Source organism: Numenius arquata, chromosome 6 (genome assembly GCF_964106895.1).
Source record: "Numenius arquata chromosome 6, bNumArq3.hap1.1, whole genome shotgun sequence".
NCBI lineage: Eukaryota > Metazoa > Chordata > Aves > Charadriiformes > Scolopacidae > Numenius > Numenius arquata.
Window position 1 is genome coordinate 23,014,478 of NC_133581.1, and position 23,975 is coordinate 23,038,452.

Sequence of the window (23,975 nt, forward strand, 5' to 3'; positions counted from 1 at the left end):
CATTAATTTATTTTGTACATTTTTAATTCTTTTATTTCTGTTATGGTTTTTGTTTTGTGTTTTAACTTTGTTGTTTAATGCTCTTGGTTTTGTTTCGGTGAAAATTTGGTGCACAGCTCTGCTATTTTTAGATGTCTGAGACTCTCCTTTAGAAACAGTAGATTTTTGTGCTTCTCATGCTGGTCTCCTCTCTAGTGTGTAATAAGCTTTTCACAATGGTGAAAGCCATTGTGCACCCCTATCAGACTGTTTCTCACAGTTAATTCTATTAAGGTTTTATCATGAAGTTAACACAGTGTGCTCCACAAGCCAAGGGAGGCTGACCTATTGATTCTGTCGAGATTTAACCTCTTCACTTAGGCAAAAGAGCTCAATATTCACGCTCCTGTTTTATAAAATAAATAGGATAAAAAGCAAAACCTCTGTACCTTTCTGAAAAGCACAGCACATTCCGGGGTTGCAATCATGTTGGTTCTCACAAATGGTGCCGTTCTCTCCTTTTGAAGTGGATTTCCTGCACTCGCCCCAAACGCAGAGCTCGTCTCCGCAGCATTCGACATCCCGCGAGCAAGGCTTGCAAATGGGAAAAGCGTGTGACAAAACTGTGGCTCCAGCACTGACTGTATGTATCAACAGAGGGCTAAACATAGAATTAGACCCTGGTCCTGAAGATAACTGCATATATGTCCTTTAAATATAGGCATGTCATATTCCCGGTGTTTAAGCAGAACTGCTTAGGTTCTCGATTCCAAGCACATGTAAAACTATTTGCCAGGCAGGAACCTCCGCGGCAGAGTAACAGCACTTCATACTATTAGACTTTCAATCTTACAAAACCTGAATTCTTGTTTTAGCATTTACATCAAAACTGATCAGCAGCCGGACGTCCTAAGGTATAATACGGATTTCAGGGCAACCTTTTGCAATCAAGGAAAACAAACAATTAACAAATGAAACATTATCAATGGAAAATGTTACAGATCCTTTTTCCATTGTTAAATGGAAATTTACAATTTGTTCAGAAGGATTGCTTTCAAAAAGGAAAGCAAATAAATCTTACTAAAATCCAATTTTTAGTTGTAAGAAGAATCAGATCTCATTTGTAACCTAGAATCTTTGAAAAAAAAATCTGTCTGAAGAAAAATTCTCTTTATGAATCAGAAATGCAAATCTCTTGCTAAAAGTAGCTTTGTATGACAATTGTCCCAGTGTTTCAGCCACGCACACCTCATAAATCAATCTAAGAAAAATGGTGTGTCACTTTGTTTCTTTTTTTAGGTAGCTTGATTAACATCTTAAAGATTCCTACCAGGTCAGCATTTTAACAGCTTTTTTGTCTGTGCAAAGCCCTGTCTGGGCAGCCATACAAAATCAGAATTTCTTTTCCAGTGGATCCCACAGAATTTCTGTGGATTAACACAGGGTGAGAAGTAGGACTACACTAGCACTATTAAGACCTGCGAATTAAAAAAGAAAAATGTTTTGTAACTGGGGGTGTTCTAGTTCAGGGCATTGATCCTACCACCTTCAGTCTGAGCTCACTTTGCAACAGGAGTGTAGCTAGAACCCCATTTTTACTTTCTTTATCCTACAAATGTTCTACTGAGGACTGCAAAGAAAGGGGGGGGGGGGGGGGGGAGATGGGTAAGTGTTAGGTCATCCCAATCTTGCTTTTTAATTATTCCATGTTAACATGAAAAAGTATCAGTTTAACATTTTCTAAAACATGAAGAATAAGCTTTCTTAATGATGTGAGCATATATCCAGGACTTGTGTTCAAGCAAGCATTCAGTCCACTGAAGGCAATAGAGTTCCCTGAAGTTATCAAGATAAGTATTTAAATCATTTCAGGAACAGCCTGGTGCTTTTAGATTATAATAATCCTATCGATTACATGACTTTACAGCAAGGTTTGCTTGCTTGTAGACTTAACTATCTGCAAATGCTTTGAGGAATGAATTTGTTTCACAAGAGGCCATCAGCAGGACTTAGATGAAAAGTGACAGTCAGATAAAAGGCCTTTTTTGACAGACTGCTCTTAAACTGAATTTTCACCACAGAAAAAAGCCTGAAATGAATAACTTATATAATGAGTTTCTAAAAAACACATAAAATCACATCTCATTCAGGACTTACTGTATACTGGGTTTTACAGAGCTGGCACTTGTATTCAAAGGCGGAGAACTGGCAATATTTCCCTGTTTCACAGTCTTCATCAATGATACATTCCTGAAGAAAAGGATGAAAGTGTAATTTGCCACTGTGTGACAGAAATCCACACATCTTCTTGAAACACCAGAAGGTGCTGATTCATTATATTTCTTATTTGGGAACCAAGAAAAAAGCTTGCTTTGGTTCTTCAAGCAACCACAGTTCTGTGACATAACAGTGCTATCTCCCTGGCCTCAAGGTGGTAGGTGGCTTCACTTCTTGTGTAATATTAATACCAGCAACCTCAAGAAAATAACTTGTCTTGTTCTGCAGGCTTTTTGGTGGGGTTGGTTTTGTTGGTTTTTTTTTGGGGGGGACGGGACACTGAAGACATTTGTATTAAATCTATTCTACTTGTATTACAGTACAACTGCGATTCATTATTTGTTGGCTGTTTTTCCGATGGGGGGCAAGACTTAAGAAAGGAGGCTACGCTACAGCAGCTGCAGCAGCCAAGAGTATCTTTACGCTCTGTGGGAGACCATTCTGCAATATCTTTCTTGATCCCAGGCCAGGTAGCTTTATGCTGTCCTCCCTCCTCTTCCCCAGCAACATTAGTGCTGACCTCAGAAACCCCACATCATGGTTGGCTTCCCTAAGCCAGCAAGGACAGCCCTCAGGGAGAAGGAAAATGTGTTTCCTTTTCCTTTTAACTGCTCCTCTGCTCCCCTTTGCAAGGGGCAGACAAATTCTTCTCAGGCAAACATAAGCATCTTTGCAGTGCCTGAGCATTTCTGTCAGCAACAGCTTCTACGCTGAAAAACGCAGTGCTTCTTTCCACAGGACTGGTAACGCTAAATATTCCCGGGACTTTATGGTAACAGCAGCACTACCTTAAAGCCGGTACTTCTGGGAAGCAGCAGATGTCATACACCATTTGGTTTCCTTTTCCTGGCTGATGGCAGGCCTCTCATTACCTACCATCATAGCCCATCACCTGCAAACTTACAGCTGCAAATGTCTAAATACCTACACTTGTAAATTGTACATCTTTAATTAAATTTGAATATAGCAAAATATGCAGGAGCAGATTCTCAGCTGACATCATTCGTCTGGCATCTCCCGGCTGTCAATGGAGTTAATTTACATTTAGTAACATCCTAGCCTGTCGAAGAACATGGTTTCCACATCACACGCTTTTGGAATGAACATAACAAACTCAGTGTTTCCTCTCCCCTTGTTTGCTGCGTATGAGCATTCAGCAGACAAGTCTGAACACTCATTTAAGATTGACAAGTACTGAAGAGCCACCTACATCCTAGGGAAAAAAAAGCCCCACAGTTCCATAATGCATCAGCCTTTTCTACCCAGCTAAGACATTAAAGTAGGCCTCAAGCACGCAAGGTGCTTGAGCATGTTTATCTTTTCAAAACTGGAATAATTTCATGGCCTGAAAAAAAATGTTCACGTGAGAGGGACACCTGGGTTCCCATCTGACTCACAGACTCAGACTGAAGCTTCTTCACCCAGAGGCGCCACAAGCGCTGTGGTAGAGATGGCTCACCTTTCTTTCACACAGGCTGTGAACGTACAAACGACTCAAATTCTTCCCAGGTATGGCGGTGAGGATAATCCAGAGAGTAAGTGTCTATGTGTGTGTACCCTTGATGTGTCTGGTTCACAGGGAGAGGGTGTTTTCTCTTCCCATCTAATTGTTACCTCATAAAAATCTCATGATTAGTCCTGTTCTCTAAAATACGTTTTCTCCAGGACGGACACAATCTAGCCAACAGAAGAATAAAGCATAGCACCATTCCGAGTCATTTGTACCATCATAAGGTTGATGCTATGTTTTTGCTATTAGTCAATTAAAAAAAAAAAAGGGAGATAGGAATTATACAAAAAACCCTGAATTCTCTGAAGAAACCACTTGACTGCTCTTTGGCAGATATTAATCTCACTTGCTGGAGCAGATCAACTGTCATCTGTGCAACCTGTATTGAAAGTTTCCACTAAGCTTTTAATTTTCTATTTCTACTTTTTTAGATCTTTACTCCCCAAACTGCTGACTTCTTCTACCCCATCCCTGTTGAGTCTTGTGTTGCAGCTGGGCTGAAAATTAACTCAGCAAGAATTGTAAGCGAAGCTCTTAAATTACTATAATCACTGAAAGAGGAAAAGATTACACTGTGAAACAGCTACACTGTCTTCAGATCTCCAGATTAAACCTTACAGAAGCTTCTTGCACTGTGCGAGACAAGGCTGCTCTGCATGAAGTGCAATGCCTCATCTAAGTTACCCATTTTGGCCACCTGAGATGTTTTCCCACAGTTTGATTACCCAGAACATAGAACAGAAGCCAAACACAGTCTAGGGCCTGATTCTCTTTAAGTCAATGACATGATATTCAGGTTATATGTTTATAATTAAGAAGCAGTGATTTCAGCGTTATTAAGACATTAGCTTCACCAACTCCAGGCTGCTATAAATTATCATATTTTTGCAGCTTCATTATACCAGTACAATGTGTGTTCTGCTTGTTTGATTTTGTGTGGATCAAAATCCAAATGTTATATAGTATGTTTGAGGTTTTGTGGTTCCGTTAGCCACTTCTCTTCGACAGCCATGCTCTTTCTAGCCAATTTTCTGTCTGTAGCCTTGTCAACTTCTTCATGAATCCCTCTGTATAAACCATACCCAGAATAAACTATACCGTTTCATTCCTGTTCCATCCACTTTCAGGCAAACAGCCAGGTCTCAGTGTAGTCAGTTTTTCCAATTGTCCCTCCCCATAGAGGAGAAATCTTGCCATAATCGTTTTTAAGCTCATGGAGTAACTCTCTCTCTAGCTCTAAAACCACCTAACACCAAAACTGCAGTTCTCCTGTCACTGCTTTCTCCTGCACTAATGAGTCCCCCACCAAAAAACTTCTTTTCTCCCTCTTACTGATTTGTGTCCCACCAGTTCAGACTTCCAGTTTTATGAGCGTTTTCAGCTGGGGAAAAAGTCCCTTCATGGTTTTCTTTCCTGGCGTGCAAAAAGCTTGCTTTCATATGCTCTCTGTGAAATTTTGTGCCACATTCCAAACCAACTTCCTTGATATTATAATCCATAGTCAATGCAGAACTCAGTAATGCTTACAGATAAAGATGTGTAACTGTATTTTTTTTTCTTTTTTTTTTTTTTTTTAATAATTTATTTAATCAGGCTACAGACCTTTTCTAATCAGACTACCTTGAGACACGACAGTTGCTGGACAAGGACCAAACCCAAACATCTGCTGCAATGGATTCTGAACAATCCATTTTTTTCTGAAATTCTGCAAACTAAGTTATTTCTCAGAATATTTTGTCTTTGCAGGAGTGACCATATAAACTGAGGAGAGGGGGTGCTGGCTTCTGACATGCAGCAGAGCACACAAGTTGAGCAGACAGAATAAAGACAGAATTACCTACACTTACGATAGTGTACATCTCCCTGAAATCCTTTAAGATGTTATACCAGTTCATTTAACACAGCAGCAAAGGAATATGCTGTCAAAAAGTGCTAAAGAATAGTGCAGAGTGAAAGCAGGACTGCCTATTTATTAATGGGTATACTAGGACCCATAAACAACAGAAGCCAGGATGGCGAAGGGCACGCTGTGTACCTCTAAGTACATACTCAGCATCCTGTGGGCTTTTATTATAATGTTGTACTCTGCAATGGATATCCTGCAACACCTGAAAGCAATTTGGGGGCTAGGATTTGTTCCAAAACCAACAGGGAAATTAAAAACCCAACAAAATACTGAAACTCATGGAATAGGTTCCCTATATTATAAGACTGCTAAAACAACTGCTGTGGAAAGAAACGTCAGTTTTCCGGTCTTTGGCAGATTATGCTGAGTCATCATTTATTTTCCCATAGAATGGTTAGTCTCCACACTTGAGAATAAAAAAGCGAGTGATGTTACTGATAATGAAGTACAGTAGGATTACAACTACCAGAAAATTGAAGCAGATGCCTGAGTGAGAGACGGTGCAGGAGGGACAGGTCAAAACTGGGGTAACAGGTTTTGACAAGAGTACTTTCCTTTGGGCTAAATGTTTACATAGACAGGGAAAGGCACAGAAGAAAAAAGTTTTCTTTCAATGTGATACGACAATCTTCATGCTCCAGCCAACAGCATGCCTTTGACCTAGAAGGCGCTATGGGCTATTTTGGCAGACTGTACTTGACTGGTGGAGTGTAGCCAAGCGTGGTGTGGACCACATTAGCCTCTGCCCGTATAACACACTAAGGATAAGCGTGTTAAGGATAAGGATAACGAGGCCAGAGTTAACCTGCTTTCACATAGAAACCCACTTTCATTTGCAATGTTCATCTGGTTTCTGAACCTCACTATGGTAGTATATATAATACTCTTGTTTCGCTGCAGAATATGCTGCAATCATGTTCATTTTGCTTTGCTCTTTTCCCCCTTCATTCCCAATTAACACCCTAAACAGGGACTAGAAAATATGCTCAAGTCTCTTCTGATACCATCTGACTTTCAAAACAGAATCATTGATTTTAAATTCAAAATTGACATTTTATTTGTCTATTCCCTCTGCCCACTCACACTCAGCCTACCTCCCACATTCACAAAAAGTCCTTCTTCAAAGATAATTTTAAACAAAACTCTCTCTTCACTTTTCATATCTTCAGCCAACATTTGCCAGGGACAGGCAAATGATTGTCCGTAATGAGCTTTCCTTTCCTCCTGGGCTCTTTACACTTTAGCTTAGAACCCATGAAAGCAGAGGAAGGCGCTGCTGCTGACTTTATATACAACTTTTCAATGGCGATTAATATATGTATCAAAGCCAGACACTGAGCACTGAGTGCAGGGAGCAGGGTCTACGGAACAGAAAATGCCCCTGTGAGTTAGGGGCAGCTGTAGTGGGTAAACTCGGTAGCAGTTGTCTGCCAGGGATATCGACTGCTCTGGCATGTGAACAGTAAGTGGGATTCAAGTAAGAGAACCACTTTTCCCCTCCTTGTGCAAGCTGTATGGCCCAGTTTGCTGCCTTACTCTGATCCAGTTGCAGTTTGTGACTATGAACCTTCTGAAACTGCCTAACAGCTGAAGGAGAGGCAGGCTTTTTTTTCTTTCTTTTCCCCTTGGCACTGTCTTGTACTGTTCTAAGCCAAAACTAACGTCCCAAAGTGATCATTCCTAACCCTCTATGGATTTCAAGTTCACAAGCCATAACGTATAGAGGCAAAATTCACTGGTTTCAGAGTGGTAAGGAATTTTTGCCAGCAGGTACACAACATAGCAAGCAGTGCTACAAAAACTGTTGGTGCAACAATTAGAAAACGATTTTTAGTAACAACCTTGGAAATGCACGGGGGCGGGGGGGGGGGGGGGGGCTCTTGTAGTTTACTGAGACAACTATGCTTCAAAAGCTTCTCTGAACAAAATGCCCCTTTACATGTTTCTTAAAAGCTCCTGATGATAGAAAGAAATTCCGTTTTCAAAAACCCGTAACTCCACTAAAACTCAATGTTAACCTCCATAAATGGTAGCTGCAGATCCTTCTCAAACAGTTCCTAAGCTCACCCAACTCTATCTGTGAGACCACAGTAATTTCAGCCATAGCTGAAGTGCTCCAGTAAAACCACTTGTTCAGGCTGAAACAGACATTTCTTAGCATTAGCAAATTTAAGAGTTAATGTTTACTTCTGTGTTTATATATCCCCTTCTAGGTTTTGTTTTAATTTCTACAAGTCATTTCACATAGGGCCGGTCTCCATTACTGCAGCAGATGGCAAAAACTGCTGAGTAGTATGGAAAAAAAAACCATAAAAACTGTTTTATATCCTACATGTACTAAATGTTTTAGAAATAGGGCAGAGTTGCATAGAATGGAATATTGTTTTTTGGAAACTACTACCACAGTTTGAATTGCAGTAGCATTCCAGTTCCAGTTCCTAATCTCTTAGTTGTCTAGACAGGGCACATAATGCATTCGTCTTTAATGAGATATGAATTAATTTGCCTTGAAATACCTCAAAACCTCTGTAATACTTTCCAGCAGAGCAAATGTCCTGCCAAGTATATAGCACTCATAAAAATAAGGACTACTGTTAAAAAAAGACATACTAAAAAGAGCAGACGTGAGTTGCAAACTATGGTATTAGTCACATACTAGTGCTATGTGGGAAAGACAGCTATTTGCGTGGCTGTTCAACAGGACTGTGACTTCTGAGCTCAAAACTAATAAATAAGAAAGCACAAAAAGTCTTGAACTTCTCCGTAGAGCTAATATCTCACCCATTTCCTTTTCCCCTGTCAAGAAAGCAGAAACATTTTAAGTGGAAAAACTTCATTTCTGGCTCTCCATGTGATGCAATATGAATGAATGCAAGTATGTCTACATGAAATAACTGAAGATGGCCCAGAGGCACTTGAGCTTGGCTTTAGGTACCATTAAGGGTACCTAAGGGCTACATTAGCCTTAACATGCTGCCATAAAGCCTAGGGAATTAATTGAGGCAGGCTGTAGTCACCCAATAAACTGCCTGCCACCAAAGCTGGTGTAAGAAGTCCACCCCTTTCTATCTGTTTATTCTCACCACAAATACAGCGATCCTGTCACTGATCAGACTCTTATGCAGTTAATGTTCCAGGTCAAAAAGGAAATAAAATGTCGTATTATCCACAGGTTCAAGGATCTGAGATTTCAATGACAGAAGAAACTACACACAAAAGCAAAAAAAATAAAAGATTCCTGACAAATGCCTCAGGATAATGAGAAAAATGATGCCTAGATGCTCTATCAGATCATGTTCTGTTCACTCATTGTCGAAATCTCTGTATGTCATGTAATAATTACATGGCAGGTCACTCTTTGGAAGCAATCACTTTATTTTCTTCCTTCACCCCCTTTTTTTCTCAGGAAGCAATGTAATAATCTGGTCCTGGCAAGACCACAGCCTCTGCAAATGATGCTGAGTAGGAAACAGTGCAAAGTACTTATTTCAATCTAATTTGCAATGGTACCAGAGCAGGCACACTAGAATAACTGTTCAAATTTGGCAGAAAAACCCCACAAATTATAATCTGACAGATAAGTAATTTAGTCTGGAAACTAAGAGCTACCCAACCAAGATAGGAGCAAAGATCTGTGTAGTTGTATATATATACACACATATATATACGTATACAGCCATATATATATAGGCTACTATATATATATACACACACACAGATATATTTATAGGGAAGTGCCTTTCTGCAATAGCAGAAGTTTCATCTCATCCCACACATTTGCCCTAGAGCAGACAGGACTAGTTATATATTTTATATATATATATATATATATATATATTTCTCTTCTTTTCTCCTGTTTGTCAGGTGTACTGGAGAAGAAGCAGGATAGCAGAAATTCCGACAATAAAATCTTCCCTTAGGCCTTCTGGAAACCTGGTGCCATACTATACACTCCGTCCTTTTTTTTTTTTTTTTAAATACACAGAGACTCTATAATCTTCTATATCCATAATTAGACAGAGAAGGAATACTCTGAAGTTGGAGAACCTGAGACCCAAAACCAATAGCCATGTGCCCCATGTTTAATTGCTCCATGTTAAGAAAAGCTTTTTCACATAGTATGAGATTATCAAATGAGGTCAAAATACTGATGCATGTTTATAAAAAAAGTTTTCCTAGTTATTTTGCAATTAATTGTCTTAATAGAGAAATGCATCTACCTTGTGGTCTAAAAGATCTTGGGTTTTATTCTAAATGTATTGAGATATAGTAACAGTTACAGAAACACTGTAAAACTGTGCTACAAAGCTCTAAATTATTTTTAAGTAGTGAGCAATCATATAAAGATAAAGCTTTCATGTAATGGTGTGCCCAGGGGCTGAATTTTAAAGCAGGCGTCTCTTCTCTCTACAGTTGGCAATTACAAAGTTTCCATGATTCACTACCAAACTATGTAAATTTTGAAAATTTATAAAAGCAAAACAACCGAGAGTAGTTGTACACAGCAAGGATGTGAAACAGCTGTGCAAAAAGAAAAGCAGTTGAAAACAAGATTTCTGTACTTAATAGCTGCTTGCTAATCTTAATCATCAAATTAAGAGTAGCACACTGAGAGTAAGACACCAACCTGTGCCCTATCCCTCACAGAACCTACTTCAAACCCTGAAACTTATGTGCTTTTTTCTTATATGATACTCTTTTTTGGTAACTTACAGTTTCAACAGACTTATTTACTGTGTTTAAGGTGTCAGCCAAAGATAATAATACTAGAACAAAAATACATGGGTAAGAATTAATCTACAACAGATTTTATCTATAGCGGAGTTGACAGGGTGGGAGACTGCTGTTACTGTAGAGGAAAGGGAATAATTTATTTTCCATGAGCAGTACATGGAAGAAGAAGGGGTTTAAATTCCAGCAACATAGACGTTAGTGTGAGCACAGAAAAGCATTGGAGTAAATCGTCTCCAGCACTTGAAGATTTTGAGAACATGAGACGAATGATGGAGTAGGCACCTGGGTGGTAGATGTTGACTTTTTGAGGCTTCTTCCAGGCCTCTTCTTTGGGGCATTTCTTGGGATTATAATAGAGCCTTTTTTTTTCCTTAATTAAATTCTCAGTCTAAAATCATGTGTCTAGAGGATATCAACAACTTGAGATGATGACTATTCATAAATATTAATTTCATTTCCTAAGAAACTCCAATGAAGAAGAAATGAAAAAGGGTCTCCAGCATTCTCTTTATGTCCTACCAAAAAGGACATAAGAATGTGAATGTATTACAGATTTTTACCATGTATGACGTTTACGACAAAACACCTACTAGGGGACCAAAACTTTCTCTCGATGATACATATGAAATATCTTGGACACAGAAAGACCACTAAGGTTCTCCTTTGTCTGACACCATGATATCAGCCTCTCTGCATGCGTAAGATGCTTCTTCCACTCCACGGGATGAGTGGACTTTCTAAGGGAACAAGTTTGAGGGATTCTTCGTGTGATGTAAATTCCCAGAACAGGCTCTAAGTCATTTCCAGACAGAAAAAGAAGTAAACAAATCCGAAACTCCCACCCCACCCTGTATATGTTTTTACCAATTATGCTATATTATGACATATTACTAATTGGAAGGGAGAAGTGGACTTGTTATTAAGGTAAGAACTGGGACAGGTAGATAAGTTGGAGGGAGGTTCTCTCTATAAGATGCACTGGTGAACAACCCTGATTTGACAGCTGATGGTCTGGCGTTCCCTCAGTGTTCACTATCAAAGTGACTCAGTCCCTCAAAATGTCAGGCAGACACACCACAAAAGATGGCAAAATGCTGGTTTTGAATCAGATGGGTGGAAGGACAATGTGAGACTTACTCAGTTGACATAGAAATGCATTTCTCAAGGGAATACTTTTGAAGCCACCATTCTGCAGTGCTTTTTTTCTCATATTTGCCAAATATTTGATGAAACAGAACTAAACAGAAACAGAGTTCAATTCACCACTTTCCTTCAGTTTCCATGGTTTACCTTGGTAAATAGTAATACAAAACAACAATGAACTGGATTAGTAGCATCTCACATGTCTTTCTGACCATAAACAACTGCACAGAAGGCCAAGCAGTCACAGATCTCTGCCTACTCACTGGTGTAAAACCAGTGACATTCTACTGATTTTAATGAATCTACACCTCCAGGAAAAAAGTTAGAGAAGACTTAGGCTCATCATATATGGAACTACGTGTTACTGGGCCAATCTCCCAGTCATGGTGAATTGGTACCATTCTGCCACCTTACATACAACACTACAAATGTAAACCAGCTGCAGATTTTCTTCATTCATCTGTATCCTTTGTACCTCTATCATTCTAAGATTGTTAAAGATGTAAATAAAAAATAAAAAGATAAAACATTTATGCTTGGCATCCAGTACTGTAGCTAAAGCTTTCTGCTTCATTAAATAACACCGTTTCAGCTAAACCGTCGAATAAATAGCTGCTGGAGCCAATGGATTAAACCATGTAACCAAAACCAGTGGAAAGAATGTCTCTTTTGCCTTAAAGCTTTTCCCGTCATGTGATTAATTTTGCTACAGGGGTATGACCACAGGAAACACACGCTGCTGTCTAAAGACAGTCCATACTAAGATCCACTTAACAGACATCAGTAGATCACAGAATTATCACCAGCCCATATACAAGATTCACTCTCCTGAGTGTGAGAAGATAAAAAACATTTACCTTACATAGAAGATAAAAAACCATTTAATTTCTCTTAGGATAAATAGGTAGATCTAGCAGAGGCAGAAAGTTAAAGCATTCATGGTTTGTTCTTATATCTCCCTCCAACTTGGACATGATCTGTAAAAGACATTTGGACAGCCTTGGTTCCCTAAATTCAGCATGTTATGTGTGAGAAGACTGAACTAAAACCAGGGAAAAGGTAAACAGCTGCTCTTTGATTTACATTACTCCCTCACCACACCTTGTTTGCAGAAGAGTTGAATCAACTAATATGCAAACAAGGAAGAAGCAGGTAACTGAACATGGCACATACCTCCCCACAGATGAAAAGCTTCAGAATTTATTTCCACAACTAACAAAAATGCTGTAAGCTTTAGAAGTGGTGCTTGGCTCTCAGATGGACATTGATGAAGCAGTGGGTGGGCACTGACTCTCTGAGACAAAGTCTGTTTTGTAGCCTTCCAGAGATAAACTTACTTGTTTATGGTTGTGATTTTACTAACACAATCACCTAGAACATTGAATCAATTCTAGGCACAGTGACTGCGTTACAGTAATAGCTTATTTTTGGTGAGGAGAAATTTATTCCAAGAAAATCTTTCTCCCTCCAATACTTAGTTACTCAAAGAGTAACAGTCTAGATAGACAAAAATGGTGAGGCAGTTCTTCAGCCAATTTCATTTTGCATAAAAATATTCTTTTTCTTTGGAGTTTAACTGGAATAGAAATACTTTATAGCACATAAAGATCTGGTAAATTTTAAAATCATTCTAAACATTGGCATAGACCTGAATTACTCATGAAGAATGTTACTTTCGGAATATCAATTAGTACTACACAGTTTTGTTTGCCTAACTTGAGAGAAAAAAAAAACCTTTGACTAAGCTAGACCAATAGGAATTATGAAAGAAATTCTAGTCACTCTTTTAATTTTTTTTTCATTAGTAGCAAAGTAAATTTACTAAAGTTATCTAAATTACTTCAGACTCCCACTGATAGAAACCAGGGCAGGATTTCATACCTTTAATTAGGAGTAACCCCTTCACTGTTGTGTCAGTTCTTTGCCTGTAAATCCAAGCCACCATTTAAGACAGAAAAATGTAATAATGATCTGTGTTCTCTGACCTTTGGTTGTTGTGTTTTCAGCCCAAACACCTGCCTGGTTTGCCTCCCCTCTCAGCAAAAGGCACCTTCCCTCTCTTCGCTCTGATAAGGTCTAGCAGCTGTTTACACCTCCTTCTTTGTTCAAAGTCACCAAGCATGGTATCTGAGTCCATGGAAACTGCAGTCTCACTTTTCTCCACATCATGGCCAGCGCAGCACTATAGTATTACAAATCCATCTTATGTTCGTATGCACTATCCGTTCTGGATCTGTAACTTTCTACATAGCATTCTCTCTGAGAAAACAAGCCAACTCAGAATGGACTAAGTTCAGTAAATAAAGATGTGGACGCTAAGCCGTATGACACACACCTCAGCTGTCAATTACAAACATTTCCCACTTTCTTTCTTGGAGAACTTTATTCACGTAGGATCAGAGGCAATACATGTTCTTTAAACTTCTTATGTCAGGTCTTTCCATTCATTGAGCCTAACTTTCAGATTTTTTTGGCTATAGTCCAGTGAACATCAGATGACCAGTAAAAGCTTTGGTCTTAAGAGGCACACTGTGACTGACAATAAGGCCATTCTATCATCCATGAGCTAAATTAAATCTCTTAACAGCTTTTGCATCACTAAGAAGCATTTGCTGCTGATGGAGTTAGATATGAATACTCAGGGGTATGCGAACACTCCATCACACCTTTCATACAAGAAAGGGATGTCTCTTTCTCTACAACTCATAACCTAGAAGTATTCCAGATTAATAAGAGCAATTCAAAATATTAATTGCAAAGTTTTTCTCATCTTTGGCTACATCCTCTTTCCCTTCACACCCTTATCCACATCATTTTCTATTCTAACAAACACAAGCTACTTGTCCTCACAAGCTATTTGTACTTTCCCTTCAGCTTCATATTCTACACTGCCAAGACTGAAACTGAAAAGGGAAAAAAAAACGGGGTTTCAGTAAAATGTTCATAATGTCTGAACCCAGTCAGAATGAAGAGCCCTGGCTCTCTAAAACAAGCCAGGGGATGATTTGCTTCTTTCAAAAGAAGACACAGGTATTCAGGCTTCTCAGGATCACTATCAGAATATTCTTTTGCTAGCAGGGCTCAAAAAGCTCAAGGCCTAGCTTCATTTCGTATGGCTACCCCGTATCTTTTCCAGTGGAGTAAGTGTAGGCTATGAGCAGATTGCTACCATCAGACAGGTTAGCAAACTGAAAACATGCAAAGGGCCAAACACACACCACACTGCCTCGGGGAGGTTGTGCAAGAGACTGAAAGAACTGAGGGTAGATTTGCTAGTGAAAAGCAATAGTTTTTCATGCATGAAAAGATTAAAAAAAAAAAAAAAAAGCCTATTAGTTTTCCTGCAGGAATTTAGGTGGATTGGGGACCTAGCCTACAAGACGTGTTTTGTTCTAAAACGTAAGCTATGACTTGCAAACACTTGAGATGTGCTACTTAACAAGTATTAATTGAATTTGCAAAAGAGAGTGCAATAGCATGCAGGTATTCAGCTTACAAAGGGCTAGTGAAACTATGGTTCACTTTTTTACCTGACTGCCATTGTAAGCTATTCATGCATATCTTTTTTTCCAAAAGCTTTTGCCTATACTGTGACTGTAATAATCTATTCAAGTTCCTGTGTGGTATATAAACTTGAGAAACAGTGACACAGTTTGCTCCAATCTCTTACGTCTCTCCTGGAGCATTAGCTAGGAAGTACAGTTTGCCTTATCTACTCCTGCACTAAGAACTACCTAAAGGGTGGGGTGTTTTGAAAAGAACTGTACTAGTCAAGACATGATTCATGTAATAAGTTACGTCAACAGAGCAGGCTGGACAGTTCACAGAAAAGCAAACTAGGAGTGCTAATGAATTAAATTATGTAGTATACAAAACGTACCAGATTTAGATATTATGGGATTTTTGGCTAGACAGAGACCAGGATTTCAACCCAGGAATGCACTTAGCATGTCTATTGATAGTTTAAGGTTGTTGAGTGCAAGTCACCAGGGACTAAAAATTCTGTGAAAAATGAAACAAAAAAATTAGAACCAAATGTAGGACTGGGGTGCCCAAAACAAGTGTCTTCCCTGAGACACTAGCATGCCAAAGGGAGAAGAAGTCAACACCAAGGTGCTGTATGTTTGAATTTCTGCCATCAGCTGCTCTCCTGCAGTGTTGCTGATGGAAAAATTGCGATTTCCATTCCGTTAATGCTTCCCTCTCAATTTTTAAAGCTCCTTTTCTCTTCAGCACTGGCAGGAACTCCCTCCCTGGAGCAGTATGAAAGAGCAAAGAAAGCGACTCCAGTGTATGTGGCCTAGAACATTCTTAGTGAAATCATATAAAAGTTGCTCAAATAGGAATCAAGCAGTTACTTTAGCAGTTCTGGATCTCTGCAGAGAAGTGGAAGCTTGGTTATGAAGTGCTACAGCTTAGCCATTTAAGACAGATTTTTCTCTAGAAAAGGGGGAAATAGAACCCTAGAGACTAATGTTTAGTTCTTTTACTATTTTCTTTCTTTTTACTATGAGACTAAAGATAAAGGCTGAAAGATGCTTTAAATAAAGCCATTATAATGGGGATGTTATCCATTCTATCTCTACAAATAAACCAGTGACCTGACTGACAGCCACTTCCAGAACCTGCCAAATCAGCTTGTAAAAGCAGTTCCACAGTGATACAGTTCTCCCTGCCCAGAGTTGCAGGGATGCAAACAGCAGACCCTAACCATGGAAATAAAGGCCTGCTATCATGGGCCCTCTCTCCTAAAGACCTGAGAGTGTTTGAAATTACTTCCTAACCAGCTGCTGTATTTACAGAAGGTGGGAGCCAAACAGATGTGTGCATACAGGCACACACACCCACCTTCGCAGAGAAAGAGCAAGCACCTTGCACAGAATCACACTGAAGGCACCTCTCCTTACTCCCCCACAAAGAAACTTTGACCTGTACTGTGTAACTAACGAGAAGGCGCAGTCATGCCCTCAAGAGTCTCTACCATCAAGGACAAACAAAAGAAAGAAAATTTTTTTATAGTGTCAAAGCCAAATGAGAAATGCATGATCCTCTTCCAGTTCCCTGGTACACCCTTCTAGCATCTTTAAAAATCTCTTTTTTGAAAGAGAATTGAAAGCAACCAGATGTACTTCTATTGAAGTTTGGAAAAAAACTCCAAAACCTTGCTAAAGAGAAGCTGTTGCTATTTTTATTTATCAAATTAATACAGACAATAAAAAACAATCTTAAGTAAGCCAGCTTTGAACTAGAAGAGAGCACTTACATAAAATGCTACTCTGAATGCAACTGAGAAGAAATGCATCTAATCTTTGTGCAGCAAACCTTACCAGTACCAAACCTTACCAATTTTATTTCCTTTTACTTTTCACACTTTTCATTCATTAGGCTAAGTATCACAACTGAAATAGGACTAGTCAACAAGGCAGAAAACATATTGATTTTCATATGGTAATAAAGAGTGCTGTTACCACATCTGTGTTCTATACTTAAGCTTACTACTGAAATTACTCTATTAATTTTCAAGCTAACTAATGTTCCCCAGAGAAGGAAATTATAGAATATTTAGGCCTTAAACCCAGGAGCAAGTGGACGTAAAACCCTGCACAGACATAAAAACATGCACATCCAGCTACCTCTTGCCTGTATTTGGCCTCTTTAAAGATACAAGACTGTTGGATCAAAGCCTGACATCTACGCTGGTGACTGTCAGTCCTCACTGACATCTGAGAAAGTGAATGTTAGTCTGGGAATGTAAATGGCGCCTCCAAATAATGCAGCACCTCTGAAGAACTGGATTGCATTGCCAGAAATGGCAAGCAGCCCAGTTCCTCTTCTGGAGACTTAAAATACCAATAGTCTTCTGGCCACCAAAATACTGTCAAGTGAGTCTAAAGAGAATACTTCTGTGATGCAAGGCCAAGAAGAAATATTTTCTGAGAGGGAAAAGCGTGCGTGTGGGGAAGATTATGCCTTATGTTTCTGAAATGGTATATCAGCACTATATATAGGTGTATATACTTATGTGCATTTATATGCACTATATATGTGTGTGTATTTATACCTTTTTGCAGGAGGACATAGGGGTGGCACAGGCACCGGGATTTAAAAGCAGACACGACATATTTTCTATGAAGCTGCTTCTCCATTGCCAAATTTCATTCCAGCCAGTATGTGGATTTACTATTATAACACAGACCCATCGCAAGACACATCTTTGCCCACCTCTGAGGCTTTTGCATCCTGTCTCAAAGCCCAAAAACTTCACTGGAAAAACTTTCAGTGGTTTCAGTGGCTTTGAACTCAGCTCAGAGAATAAATACAAACTGACGGTTGTAGGGTTCCAGTTACATAGTTCACATTTCAGAGCAGGTAGTTTGCTGAGATGTTTGATGAATTCTTGTATTTACTACCCAATTTTGTACCTGAAGAGCAGGAGCTGTGGGAATCTTTAACTTTTATAAGATAAACCTACAAACCAAACCTATGAAACAGGTTTAGCTCTCAGTATTCAGTTTCTCTACAAGCATAGAAGTTGAGCTTGTGTGATAGCTACCGCCTATTTCTTTTACTTGGCAAACTGAAAATAAAACCAAAAATGCTCTTCTAAAGAGGCACGAACCTGGAGGCTACAGGAGTAGCCACCAGAACAGAGGTCCTGTTCCCAACGGCTGGCTCCGTACAGCCTCTGCTATCAAATTCTCCATCCCCAGAACAAAATGTCAGTATCGCCCTTTTCAAATAACTGTCAGTACTTATAGCTACAATTGTACAAACCTCTTGTTGCACTATACTACACAGCAGGATGAATCACTAATGGGTATTAAGGATGTGTATTACAGAACAGCATATACTAGCTGTATTTAGCGGCTCACTGAGATAATCTCCAAAAAGATTTCAAAAGGTTTTCATTTTTAACTGCCTGGAAAATACAAGACAAAGTAATACACATATTACTTTGTTGCTAACATTTAAAACAAGCAGCAGAATTACTCTTCCATCATCCAGTGGTCTGGGAAGCCTGCAGCCTGGAAAGTGACTGGGAGTTCCACAATGTCACATGATATTTCAACTGTGAAACTTTATGTATATAAAAATGACCTAAGGGGTCAGCGCAACGCTTTTCTGCAACTCATTTTCCAAATACTTTTGTTTTAAGTTTACAGATCTAAGCAATACTGCTTTTCAATTGGGACCAAATTTTTCTTCCACTTAGTACATTTCCTCTTGGCAGTATGTTTTTCTTGCTGCAACTTAAATTTTCCAATTCTCAATCTCATGCCATTACTTCTACAATAATTCTTCACCTTTGTAGTACCCTAAGAAATTCATGTTCCTCCTTAACATTTAAAGTTTTCAAGTATTTTCAGATTTACTTCTGCTAGGCATCTCTTAGTCAAATTAATATACGCGTGTTTTTCCCCGCCCTCTTTAAATAACAACCAAATACATCTGTTGGTTGCTTTTCCCATTTAGCTTTTTCTCTAACTTGGCAAACTCTAAATAAGGTGTTTGTACCATGGGCATGCTGAAAGTTCAAAATGAGTGTGAGAGGGGAAATAAAGATTAACAAATGTAGTTTTGTTTCAGCAGCTGCCACAGTAAGGATGTTGATGAAGAAAGCGCCCCAGGACTTAAATGATTAGGAGTTAATGTGATCAGTTCTGATTATGCTTACTTCATAACTGAATAAACACTGCCACCATGAAGTCTGACAAAAATTTGTATTCAGCCCTCAAATTCTTCAGCTGGAAGACTAATAATGGTATTGGTTCTGGATGCAGCATTTTCTTCGTAAGTGAGGCAACCTTCCCATAAGGAAAATGCAGATAATGTCACTTGATATATGAAGCTTACAAGGAACTTTGTATGATCACTGGAGAAGGCTAACCTAGAAATATTTTTAACAGCTGTGAAGAATGATTAGACACCACAAGCAAGCCAAATACATTATGAAAAAACACCAGTGTTTTGTCCCAGTACTAAGAAGGTTGAAAGGTTTGCCTTCGTACACTGGGTTTGAAGATCATGATCATACTTGCTTGAAAAAAACATTTGGATTGCCTTCATTACACACATCACGTTATCAAAAAGCATTGTAGAATATGTTAACACTTTGTATAAAACCAATCTGTAGGTTAGAACAGTTGCAATTTATTTTATACCTTGACTTACTACTTAATCTATCTGCTTTGCAAAACAGTAAAGAAAAAAGGTGTGTATAGCATACACAAGCAACTTCATTTTGCTAGTTGCCATTCTCAAACTTTAATAGCACTATAAAAATATGAGCTGAAAGAGAGAAAACTTACTTAGTTTGATAGCAAAAAAGATGTGCTAATTTCATGTTTTATGTCCATTAGAAATAGGAGTGACCGCCATGATTTTTTTCTTTTTTTAAAGTTTTATAAAATAGTTAAAGAGCTTCTTCTGTGAGAGAACTGGAAGAAAGTTACTCTAAAAAAAGTCAGGGCATGTTAAACTAAATTAAACCACAAACTATTAGTCAGCAGAGGAAACGCTGGCAAGTCCTGTCTTACTAAAAGCATCAAAAAGTCCATTTTGGTAAGACTGTAACCGAAGAAAACCTAACAGTTGTTCTAAGTAGTGGTACATGCTCAATTTCTCATGGGACTACTGATGTTTAGCAAAGGTACCTGTGTTTGCAAGACTCAGGTAAAGAATATTCTTGAACTTTTAAACACTTTTGGGAATCCCTATACAACCGTATTTTCTGAGAGGAGGTGGATTTATTGTCCTGCCCCTCTCCCCCTCCCCAAAGGGACATTTCACAACCAGTTGTCCATCACTGGGTTAGGCTGAAAAGCAGAGCCATATATTGTTCCACAGAATCCTCAAGATAGACAATTTGAGGTTTATTTTCTAGTGTTAGAAGTCTGTTAGAAGTCTATAAAGCAATATTTTTATGAAATCCAAAAGCACAGAGAGGACATACATTAAGCACTGTTATACCAAGGGTTTATTCACACTCACTGGAAAAGGCTGTGTAACTATCTTTGCTATTTCAGTACAATATTTACATTTGACAGACAAATTGAGTATTCAGATCAAGCACCTCAGTTGATCACAACACTGAAATTCTGCTTTTAATTCATAATAAAATATAATATAACTTGAAATACGGTATTACAATAGATATAATGAATCATATTTATTGTATTAATAATATTAATATATTATATATTATATATTAATAGAAGCATCTTAATTAAAAAACAAACAACATTTTTGACTGCTTACCCCTAATGGCTTTGTATGTTTTAAAGCATTCAGATATTTCACTAGGTGAACTATATCACCTTCTTCTGAGTCATGAGCCCAAAATATTTGTTTAATATTCAAAAGGAAAAAATGTCTTCACTTACATGATTTCTTTTGTTCTCTCCATCTTTTATAGAAGTAATAATTGTCTCAGAAAAAACTGTTGATCCAGTTTTGTTATCTGTAACCTGATACAACAAAAGAACAAAATATCAATCTCCATTTTTTTATTAGTCCTTTGTTAGTCTCAGTCCTACATTCTGCAATAATTAACCTACATGTACCTCCTCTTTTTTTTTCCCCATTTTGCTGCCATTCGTATAAAATCTTAATCTGAGGGGGGAAAGTAGATGACAAGGCTACCTCCTTATCTGTTTAAAATGTCACTGTAATGAAGCTAACTGAACAGGAGATGGTTGTTCCTTTATGACGCATGCAATAGCTGTACCTGTGTTCTATTTTTAGCAAGCACTTTTTTCAAAATAAATTATTATTTCACATTAACCTTTTCTGACATGTGCCCTTACACAGTGATTAGACAAGCAAATAAGATACAATAAAACCACAGAGTAATTATCACGAAAGTTTATGCTCCAAATTATCTTATTTCTCCCCAAAATGTGCAAAATGTTTTTTATTTTTGAAGAAAAGGTTGTGTAAGAACCAGCAGCTTGCCATACATGTTTGCTCATACCTTGTCAATTTCTTGATGAGTCTGAACAGTTTTATTACCAATTCTGGTTTCCGTGTTGGACTCATTATGGTAGTTGGGAGGTAAATTTTCAAAGTTTACTTCTGACAGTTTTTTTGCCCCTTCCTCTTCAGCTTCCATCTGCCAAATTTAAATAAACCAACTGAAAAATAGCAAAAATTACACAAAAGAGAACAAGTAACACTTCTTGTGGAGCCCTCAGTAACACCCGGTTTAATCATGTGCTGCTGTCAATAGAGATCCCCCTGTATGGGAACACTCACTCAGCTGTTTCAGACAGTGACCGCTGCAGAACTTTTAATGGACTGGAAAAGCAGTGGCGAGCTAAACCCTTGAGCTCTGGACTGTTTAAGCCAAAGTCAGTCCCTGAGAGGAAAGTGTGAAGACGAGTGACAATTTGGTATCTGCACATGCTGATGCGGGTCAAGAGCCCAGCTTTCTATTTTCCCCAGAAAACCACTACACTCTTAAGACAGGCTTCCCCATCTGACAAAGAGAAAATATTCTGGCAGGACGGAGATGTAGCCAAAGCTCCTTGACGTTAACAGAAGCAGTCCTATAGATCTAGGGTGCAACATCCCCAGAATTTCATTCTCTGTTTCAGTTCTTTGCCAGATGAAGACTCAACATGAAGAAGGAGCGTTCTCTGAATCAGCAGAGTATGCTCAGCAAAAGGGCATGAGTCTTGTAAACACCACAGACTCTGAATAAGTTGTGTCACTTTGTTATTCGCAACTGCTGTTAACAGAGCTAGGAGGCCACAAGTTCACCCAGGCTGAACAACAGATTTTTTTCCCCAAGAAAAAATTTGTTTCCTGTGCATCTTTTTATTTTAAACGACAGCTGCAAACCTTCTTAGTGTAAAGCTAAGTGTATCTTAGCTAAGACACAGCCCAGACAATCTACATTTTGTGCTGAATACAGACCATTCCTCAATCCAGAAATGACTACAGGAAGAGTAAAACAGGCAGAAATTTTGATAGCATCCTTATTTATAACTAAGCAGATTTTCAGCATTGTAAAGAATATTTCCAAAAAATGGCTTGTCTCAGTGGGTTTGCAGTCTAAATGAAGTGGATGAAGGAGGTAGATTTCAGCAACTGTCCAGATCACAGTAAAAGTTCAAAAACTATCTAATTAAAGTAAACAAAGGCCTGTTTCCCCTGTGGGTTGTCAGTAAAAGGTTTTATTGGACTCTGTGTTTTTGAATGAGAGGAAAAGAGAACTTGGAAGGAAGATTCTTAAAATGAAGGGTGAAAAAGCGCAGAAGTAAGAGGAATGGAGGAATAAGGCCCTTGACAGCGACACGAGACAAGGACTCAGGGTCTGGACTCAGTTCCCGGCTTTGAAACAGGTACTGTGCGATTCTGGGCAAGGAATCTGGGATCAAGACATGGAATTGCATCAAAAGTGAGCTGCTTCTCCACACAGTTTTCAGGACTGTCTTACACCTGTGAATTCTGGTTCGGGGTAACCTCTTGTGTCTTAGATCCTGCAGTACTAAGACAATAAAATAAGTCTTCCCTTCACTCCTCCCCTTGACACGCACTGTTATTTTCTCACTTGAGGATTCCACGGACCATTTGCCTTCATTTTTACCTCACTACCTGCCTGTACTGCTGCAAGAGGGTGGCTTCCCAAGGCTTCCGCCGGCGCTGCCACACAGAGAGACAGACACACACAGACAGACGGCAAACCCCGAGCCGCGGGGACGCGCAGGGCGCCGAGGTGGCCCGGGGCGATGGGTGAAGCGGGACGGGAAAGCCCGACGGCGAGCAGAAATAGCGCCCGAGGCAGAGGAGAGACCAGCGCCGGGACCCCCCGCAGCGCCCCGCCCCGCCTCCTCGCCTGAGGAGGGCGGCAGCGGCGCGCGGCGGACGTCGAGCTGAAGAGATTTCCCGCTCTCCCCTGCCCGGGGCAGCGGCTCCTCACCCGGGGGGACGCGGGCAGGGCCAGCCGCCGGATTTCTTCGTTCCACACATCGGCTCGGCCCCTCCGAGGGGACACGGAGAGGCGGCGGCTGACAGGAATGGAGGACGGCGCTGCCCGCAGGTGCGGCCCAGGGACTGTGAGGGGAGAAGGGGCCTCCCGCCCCGCCGGGTCCCCCCCCTCCCGCCGCCCCCTCACCTCCTGCACCGCGTTGCGCAGCTTGTGCTGTGTGTCCTCCATGAGCGCCTCCACCTCCCGCAGCATCTCGCCCAGGCTGGCCGCCCGCCGCCGGCCGCCGCCCCCCGCCGCGGCGCCCCACAGAAACCCCAGCAGGGCCGCCAGCAGCAGCCATCGCCGCCGCCGTCCCGCTCCCCGCTGCATCCTGCTGCTGCCGCTCCCGCCGCTGCCCCTCAACGGGTGCGGGCGGGAGGCGCGGAGGTGGGGCGGCAGCGGGCGGCTCCGCAGCGCCGGCCCGGCCCCCGCAGCCTCCCGCCGGCCCACTTGGG

At 40.0% G+C, this 23,975-nt stretch overlaps 1 protein-coding gene across 1 annotated transcript in view; it reads right to left on the reverse strand.

The window, feature by feature from the left end:
* Positions 1-23,882, reverse strand: part of DKK3 (dickkopf WNT signaling pathway inhibitor 3) — a 31,639-nt gene extending 7,757 nt beyond the window's left edge. Inside the window, exons 1-5 of the mRNA XM_074149326.1 lie at positions 23,668-23,882; positions 21,523-21,660; positions 20,933-21,016; positions 2,137-2,229; positions 429-573 (exon numbers count right to left, since the gene is read on the reverse strand). Of these exons, the coding sequence (XP_074005427.1) occupies positions 429-573; positions 2,137-2,229; positions 20,933-21,016; positions 21,523-21,660; positions 23,668-23,850 (643 nt within the window). The 5' untranslated portion in view covers positions 23,851-23,882. The remainder of the gene's footprint in view (positions 1-428; positions 574-2,136; positions 2,230-20,932; positions 21,017-21,522; positions 21,661-23,667) is intronic.
* Positions 23,883-23,975: the final 93 nt, after the last annotated feature.